Source organism: Thamnophis sirtalis, unplaced genomic scaffold (assembly GCF_051295495.1).
Source record: "Thamnophis sirtalis isolate CommonGarterSnake01/CBP01778 unplaced genomic scaffold, rThaSir2_p1.2 scaffold_1, whole genome shotgun sequence".
Lineage (NCBI taxonomy): Eukaryota > Metazoa > Chordata > Lepidosauria > Squamata > Natricidae > Thamnophis > Thamnophis sirtalis.
The window spans coordinates 52,332,791-52,341,934 of NW_028261381.1; the positions used below are offsets into that span (position 1 = coordinate 52,332,791).

A 9,144-nucleotide genomic window follows, 5' to 3' on the forward strand; every position below is an offset into this window, starting at 1 on the left:
AAAAAATGTTAACTGTCATAAATATGAGTCAGTTGCCAAGCATCCAAATTTTGATCACATGACCTTGGGGAAGCTGCAATGGTAGTAACTGTGAAAAATGATCTTAAGTCACTTTTTTCACTTCAAATTGTGACTAAATGGACTGTTTTAAGTAGAGGATTCCCTGTATTAGTTAACTGGGCTCATATGTCACTCCAGTCACTACCAACCCTGAGTGGCTTCTGTACTTAAAATATGTAAATAGGATTAAAATAGTAGGCAACCCCATATCCTATACAGAATAATAATAATATATCTACATCATCATGCACCAAAACAACACTAATCAAATAAACAAACCCAGAACATATATCAACCATATATGTGTGTATTTGATGTATTACATATGTATCAGTAAACCTCTTGTCACTTTTACTTTTAAACAGCAGTAGAGTCTGTTTGTAGTGATGCAATAAATACTCTACACTTCTTTTTAAAAAGCACAGGCAGATATGGACAGTGGTACAGCAGTTTTCAGGAGGGTTATATTTAATATGTCTCCTTGGGTGGGAGGTGGGGGGATGCCATGTATCCATCTCATTCATCCTCTGAGTTTCTAAAACTGAAAGGAAAGTGTTTTTGATTCTCATACAGTTGATGTCTTTCATCTAGGGTTATGACAACACCGAAAGCAGTGTTCGCAAAGCCAGTGTGTTTTGCCTCGTGGCCATCTATTCAGTGATTGGCGAAGAACTGAAGCCTCATCTTGCACAACTGACTGGGAGCAAGGTATGTGCCCCACTGCTTCAAACTGTATTCATAGAATGAAGGGAGCAAGTCTTGAAATTAATAGCTGAGGTTCCCCTCCCAAATGACATGAAAGAGATGCATATCTCAGTCACTGATTTGGTGGGTTGCTAGTTTTATGAATGGCAAAATATCTCCTTTACAGATACATCTTTGAATCAGCTAAACAAGTGATTTCAGTTTGTCACACTTTTTGCAAATTTACACATACAGGATTGAGACTTATCCAAAATAGCAAGGAACAATTGGAAAACCAAACTGGAAAAAAAGTTTACTTAACTCCTTTTTAAATCATAGGAAGCATACTTGGCATTTCTTAAAACCTGAAACCATTGACTTATTTAATGTAGGATATTCTAGGTCCAAATTTCTTATATATTATCCAAATTTATTTTGATATTTTAAAAAAAATGTGTTGATCATATTTGGATTTATAAACTGAAGTGCTCTGAAGATGTTACCTACTTTGGTAACAAAATGTCTGCAAAAAATAAAAGATCAGAAAGCATACAAATAATTATAAAACAAAGAAACTTTTATCCAAATTTTTGTCATTTTGCTGTTTTTTATCAATTGGGTTCCCTTTGTGTTCTTTCAAAGTTTTTTAGAAGGTTGTTCATAGATGGTTAAGAGTATCTATTTTCATCCTGTGTTTTCCAATATAATCAAGCACTTGTCAGGATTTTAAAGAAGCCAAATAATAGCTGTTTAAATGAGCCCACATTGAAATATTACCCAAGCAGAAGGATTAGAATAATATTTTATCCCAGATAAAATATACAGGGAATCAAAGTTTCTTCATAACCTGCTCCACACATTTAATTAGAATTAGAAGAATGTTCTCTGCATATGTTAGTACTCTCTAATGCAATATACATTCTTTAAAAATGCCTGCTTTTTTTCTTACTGCAAAAACTCATTTTGAATCCAGTGATAAGAACAGATGAAAATAACATTAAAGCTGAATATATGTAGAGCTGAACAAATTAGAAATGTAGGATTAGTGATGTTCAAATAACCTTTAATTTGTTTTAAACAATTTGTTGTGAAATCTATTTTGAAATTTGGGCACTGACGAGATTCTATTTATGGCAGAAGAAGACAGTGCTCAAAGGTTTCTTTCAAACTTCGAAGACCACTCCTTCTTACTTTCTTATAAAATAATGCCAACCCTAGCAAGAGACCAAATTCCTTTGCAGTCCCCAGGACATTCAAAAACAGTACCCCCGTATGCCAGGAGATGTGAAAAGGAGAATTGAGAATCAGCTTGGAGATTAAGCACCTTGAAAAACATATCTTCTCAGAATGCCAACAGCCTCCTTGTTTCCATAGATGTTAGCAAATAAAGAAGGAGCTGGCTGCAGTGATGCTCATAAGTGTTAAGTCTGCTGATTCTCAAAGTAATTAAAAACTAAATTAAAACTCATCATGTTATGAGTGCCAAAGTTTGAAGGAAAGTACCCCGTTCCTTATGTATTTGATTATGTGGTCCTGATCCTGAATCTACTTACGACATTCATTCTGTAGAAACACCTCACTCAGGAAAGATGTGCTGAAATCTGAGAACACAGTTGCAATGGAAATCTGATGGATCATTTACACTTTTCTTAGTATGAGAAGTATCATAAACCAAAACTAATGAAAGGCATCTGGATTTGATCAGCTGGCAAGCTTTCCATTTTTGAACTTCAGAAATGAACAGTTGAAGCTAACATATGGATTTCTTATTGGTAACGGCAAAAAAAAAATTACAATAAAAATATTGCTGTGGAATTCCATCCATCCAAATAATAGTGATACTGTTCTACATGCATGAACAATGCACAATTTCTTTTTTTTTTTGGAGAGAGCTACTTCAGTGAGTGCTCCCTCGATTGTGGCAGTATACAAATAGTAAAAAATAAATAAATAACAATGGCCTGCTATGAAATGAAATGAAATAACTAAAAAACTGTGAACCTCTCTCTTCTTTGTCCTTTTTCAGATGAAGCTCTTGAATTTGTATATAAAGAGAGCGCAGACGACCAACAGCAACAGCAGCTCATCCTCAGATGTTTCTACACACAGTTAATGGAGATCTTTGGACATATGTGTAGACATAGAAACAATCAGCTGTGCCTCTCAGAAACCCTCCCCTCATCAGCACGCTCCATCTGCTGATGGAGGCCATGCAAATATTTATTGCAATCAGTATTTTTAGTCCTTTTAAAGCTTTTTATTGTAGGAGATTCTTGGAATTGAATATAAGGGAAGCAAGGCCTGGATTGCAGTTTTCATTAAAAACAAGGTAATAGTGTACTGTGGTTAAATGCATTGCAGTTACATACTGTCTCTGCTAAGATCTGAAGTAGTCCCAGAGATGCATAACACGTTCATATTTTATCAAACAGATTTCTTTGATATTGATGGAGAGCTTGAATTTATATTAGACTATATTTGTATTATAGTCACACTTTTAACTAGCTATTCTAGTTCCCCCAATTTCTCAAGCATCGTTTTAAAACTGAGCTTAAAAGTTGGAATGAATTTGCATTTGTTTTCAGACGTAATCTATACAGGCTATAAAATCAAGCCCTTCAACTAGTTTTTTTTAAACTAGAAAAAACCAATAACAATCACCTGTGTGGCAAATGTTAGGAAAATTCAAGAAATCCCAAGCAAATATACAACAGTACAATCTATACAGGGCAATGTGGTTAGTTTTGTAGAACCGATTCAAGAGCTGCATGGACAACTCAGTTTACAATTTCTTCTCTGTATTTCAACATATATTTTTTTCAAAATGTTTGAAATTGCAAACTACATTGGTTCTAACTTACCTGACACAGCTTTACTGTTTGTTTCTTTGTTTTAACAGAACTCTGTTTTGTTACAGTGTTTATGGTATTCCTTCTGTGACAACAGATCTCTGTTAGTGTGCACTGAGACTAGATGCACTGTAATTGCCTGTATACTGGTCAAGACCTAATGTTGCTGTCAGAGAAAAGTGTCTCCTAGGAGATATATGTGAAATTCTATTTCTGCTGCTTCGATGTTCCATGAGAAAACGTTCTTTCCAAAGCTCTGATTGGCTTCCCGGAGCTGCAACTCAGATAACCAGGCCTTCCTTCCTTAATAAAATACTTCTTTCATTTGTCAACAACGTTCCTTAGTGTGACAGTTGTTCTCTTAATTTTCACCTTCACTGATCAGGAGTCCTCCAGACTTTGAGTACTTCAGCCTCCTCTTCCTCATCCCAGTCAGCCTGAATTATTTATAATGGTTTTTCTGCGCCTAACATATCAAATTATTTCCATTTTAAGATGATCATACACGTACGTTGATTATTTTTGGCAGTGCTCAAAGGGCTAGCTTAATCTGCAACAATTTGCTTTCTTTTAAAGCTGTACAACTGGGGAATGTAAGATGTATTTAAGTGCTCTGGGCAAAAGGATTCTTTAGCTACTACTCTGTCCATGCTGATGGAAGTAGATCTGCATGCTGCTGGCACACAAAAAGCAAGAGCCAGAATAGAGAGGGCTCCCTCTTTCCCCAGCACGATTCAAGTGTGCTCAGTTGCTTTGTCTCTTGCTGCCTTCTTAGACAGGGCTTTAACTTTTTGAGAAAAACCGATGTGATTTCCTTCAGGGTCTTCTCCATTGACCCATTCCTCTTCCCTTTTCAGGCCATTATATCTGAAAATTCACACAAATCAACCTGCCTGGTACTGGTTTGCTTAGATGGGGATGCGTCTGTTCTCCCATGGCACATCAGTGTATCCAGGGCAGGAGTATACAAATATGTGCAATCCCTTTCACCATCTAAATCCTGTCCATTCCTTAATGTAGTGCTGAATTATCCGAGGCATTGTGGCTTTCCTTTGAAAAGGTACACTGTGTGTGCTTACTGGATTACAATACAACACAAGACTTTTCTATCACCTCCTGTTACCTCTCGGTAACCTGTATACATAATGTACCATGCAACCTGTCACATAAATCTTCTTTCTACCACCCTCTCAACCCCTTTATTTATCAAGTGTAATGGTTCACATTAAAGGACAACGAAGAAATATTTGTAGAATGCAGAAAATGTTTGCTAACAATAATAATGTTATAAATGGGAAGGGCAGGGTGACAAAGCTTATCAAACCAGTTAGCCATCAGAAAAAGTTTCTTGGCACAGTGTTCATGCGCATGTATTTAATTTTGATTTTGGGTTGGTTGTTTTATTTTCTTTCATTTTTTTTGCGCTTTGTCATGTTACATCCATATCTGTATTTATATCTTATTTGTTTCACTTTGAGTGTATCATGGCAAATGTACAGATGTTTTTATGTTAACATTTACATGATAGAATTTGCTAAAAAAAAATAATAATAAAACTTTCTGAGTTTGCCCTAGAATAAAAGAAAATAAATTTAAGTCCTTATGGGAACTTCTTTGCACTACTTCTTTGCATTCCCCTTAATGATGAAAAAGAACCTTTAAGATCATGTTGATGAAATGCTTGTGCTAAACCTAATTTCTTAACCTCCAAATCACATTTGAATCACACATGCACACTTAAATCGATGCAAGCTTTCAGAAAACAGCTGTGTGTTTGAGATCAGGTGTTTGGTTGGGGAACATGACTATGGCATAAAAGATGCACCAGAAAGCAGTTCTACTTAATGCCAATCCATATTGCCATTTTTATAGGGAAAATGAAGTGTAGAAATTACATGTTACATTTAGACACCTAGAGTGCTATATTAACATGCTATGAATTGGATCTGCCATCACAATCACAGAATTCCCTCCGTATTCTTTTATTGTGTTGGATGCATTTTCCTTGCACAACACTCTTAACTTGCACATTTCAAAGAGTCTCTTCCTAGAACAGTTCCAGCTAAGCTACTTCATTCTATGTTTGCACCTATACAATGCCTTATGATCTTTGTGTAATCCAGACACAATTCTCTTCTTTTGTTTAAACAGTTAAATTTGTGTCTGTGTGTATGTATATAGCTGCAAAACATTTGATACAACCTCTGTGTTGGTACACCTCTATGGAAATTCTTATTCCTGTACTGACCTTTTGACCATAGCATTTTAATGTCAAGCAAGTTAATCTGGTTTTTATCCTCTATAGCTGAAATTTCTATATGCAACTCTTTAGTTCCCAAGCGAGAAGAACAGGTTGGAGGAGTTAATTCTACAATCACAAATACTAAATCAGATACATAGAAAATCCATCCTTTTGGAAAGAACTGAATGAGTGCCTAGGTGCAGGGTGTCACCTCAGCTAAAACATAGTAATGGGCACCCAAGTTTTTCTACAAAGGAATGAATCAATTCTTAAGTTTTTTGTGATACCTGAATCTTGCAATGAAGACAAATAGGAGGAATTTAAAAGCCTTAACAAAAACATTGCCTACTAACAAAACAGAATCACTTACTAAAAAAGTCTACCCACAATACATTTGTGCAATACAGAAGGTTATTTCTTTTTCAAATACATACAGAAAACTAAAGTTAAGAATAATGGATATAATGGGGAATTGGTAATACATTTTGTTAAGGATTCTAATTAATACTGCTATGCATGTAGGTTTTTACATCACATCTCACTGAAATAATTTGCATCATAAGGCCTATTTACTGTATGTTTTGTATATATTACTAAATACTAGTGTCAAGGAAATGAATGAGATTTTAGTAAATCTGTATGTCTACACATTGATGCAAATGGATGTGATGAGATTCTCTGCATACAGATTGCAACCATTAATTGAACACTTTTGTTCAAAATTACAATAGTGCTGAATGAATGGACTTAACTACCATCGGTACCTGAAGTTACAGCTGTTGCAGCACTTCATGGTCCCATGATCAAATTTGGCCACTTTGCAGTCCCATTACAGTTACAACTTACAGGGATGCTTCAACTCTCCCTATCTGCCCCTCTATCTATGCCCTTTTGACCCCCCCCCCCCAGGTCCACTGCCCCAGCTGATCTTCACCATCTTTTTGCTCTCAATGTAGACCCAGATGGGACTGGGCTTCAGCTATGAAAACAACAAAAGCCAAAGGCAGCCCCAGAATTATGGTGCTAAAATGCCTCTTTGTGCTGCTGCTGTTGCTGCAAAAAAAAGAGTGGGTGGGTGGGATTTGCAGGACATTCCTCCAGGGGTGAGATGTTGCAGGAATGTGCAAAGGGATCTCGGGGCACCCCGCACCTTACAAGTTTCTTGCAGAGGAGCATTTTAGCACACAGCTCTGGAGCTGCTTTTGGCTTTCCCCCATACCAGCAGTTAAAACTCAGCCTGTCCCTTTCCAGGAGCATGAAGCAAAAGGGCTTTACGGCGGCACTATGGTTCTGAAGTTGCTTTTCACTTTTGAATTTTATTTATTTAACATGCTGACCTGGCCCAGCAGCCAGGCCAGGCACATCTCATCAGCATTAGGAGCAAGAAGACAGTAACCCTCAGCTCTAGGCAGCAGATTGCAGAGAGGTGAGGATGAATACAGTTCCCTGGTTCATAACAAGCATCCCCAGAGCTGCACACACATTTTTTTTAATTATTATTTTGGGAATAATCTAGATATGTACATAGTGACCAGGAGCAGACTCCTACTTAAAGTCCCAAATGGATGGTATCAAAGGAAACATATTTGATTGCACTGGAGTAAAGGCTTAACATCCTATGACACCTTAATTTCTGAACTAAGATTCATTGATTCTTTTTACCTGTCCCAAATTTTCATTACTTTGGATCTACAAAAGCAATCACCTTTAAGAGTACTTTGGAATAAGAAGCCTTCAAGAACGTTTTTGTCCCACTAGGATATTTTGTTGAGCTTATGCTGTATATAACATAACAACAATTTGATTGCAAGGTGCTTTACAATAATATAAAACAACTGTAATATAAATTAACAACTATTAGCCTACTGTTTCATTGTGCTCTTGGCATGATCAATTAAAAGCAACCAGCTCCTCCAAAGAATTGTAATGTATTACCACAAGGGTTTAACTGTCTTCTTAGTGGTAATTAATAATGCTTGTTTAACTCTGTTTTTGGCAAGACTTTGAAGATTAGACCGTACAAATATAAAGAAATTTTGTCCCTTTCAGGTGTAAAATGAATGGATAATAATAGGAAATCAGGTTAAGACAAAATAGATAAAAAATACCTGTACAGAAACACAACCAATTCTACTGTAATCTCTATAAAGAAAGTTGACCCTTAAAATATTCCAAATTATGCACTTGATCATTTGAAGCCTAAACAACATGAAAGGTAAGGAGCCATCAACATAGACACTTCTGTCTTCCCAGAATGTAATCCCACTAACAGTTTCATGTATCAGTTCAATACTTCTGATTTACCTAATGTAAATGAGAAGGATAAGTAAGAACTACGTAAGTGTTATCAGACACCAGAGTTATGTGGAAGACACAAATGCTTTATTGCAGGGGTCCCCAACCCTGGACCAGCACTGGCACCAGTCCGTGGCATGCCAGAAACTCAGCCACACAAACAAGCAAAGCCCCATCCATGTGATGCAGGCAGCACATGAAACCACACCCCATCTGGTCCTCATAAAAACCTCTCCATGGAACCAGTCCTTGCTGCCAAAAAGGTTGGGGGCCACTGCTTTCTTTGATATTTCCATCTCTTCTAGCCATCTTATACAGACTTTGATCAGAGGTTTCCTACTCTGTAGAAAGAAGTTCACACTGCATTATATGTTAAACCAGGGGTCCCCAAACCAGGGCCGTGGCCCATTACCAGGCCTTGAGCCTTTCATAACCGGTTCTGGCTGAGGAATTCTGGGAGTTGAAGTCCACAGGTCTTAAAGTTGCCAAGGTTGGAGACCCCTGATCTGAAAGGTGCATGAGAGCAACCTAGCATATCTGAGACAAGATCAGGTCAAAATATAGATTGTAGTGGGTTTGATATGGGCTATTTCAATGAAGATCTCAAGAAAGTATACGTTGGACCAAATCAACTACACTTCATATGCTTACAATAAGAAAAGCAAACGGGAAACAGTCTGCAATACTACAAATGCCTTTGCTATGGCAATTGAAAGCCATCACATAAAACAAGACCATGTAATGCTCTGAATACACACGGAGACATTTACAAGAACTTTATATAAAGCCAAGGGTGCTTTTCACCCTGATTTGTAGTACCCAAAATATCTTGATGTGATTTGTCCGGACTGGATCAGATCGGATTTTAGCCCTGAGGCATTACAGAAAGCTCTGAAGTTTCCTGCATTGCAAATTGCATGTTAGGCAAAGTTGATAGAAATGCAAATTTTGAATGCACATGTTTCAATCCCCTTAACATCCCATTCAATCAAGAGACTCTTCTAAAAAGCCTAA

The 9,144-nt window shown here is 37.0% G+C and overlaps 1 protein-coding gene across 34 annotated transcripts in view; it reads left to right on the forward strand.

Annotated features, from left to right (window-relative positions):
* CLASP1 (cytoplasmic linker associated protein 1) overlaps positions 1-5,202 on the forward strand; it is a 258,994-nt gene extending 253,792 nt beyond the window's left edge. For all 34 annotated transcript variants that reach the window (XM_087711876.1, XM_087711885.1, XM_087711872.1 and 31 more), the window contains 2 exons: positions 652-768; positions 2,771-5,202. In XM_087711876.1, coding sequence (XP_087568002.1) covers positions 652-768; positions 2,771-2,857 — 204 coding nt within the window. In that variant the 3' untranslated portion in view covers positions 2,858-5,202. The remainder of the gene's footprint in view (positions 1-651; positions 769-2,770) is intronic.
* Positions 5,203-9,144: the final 3,942 nt, after the last annotated feature.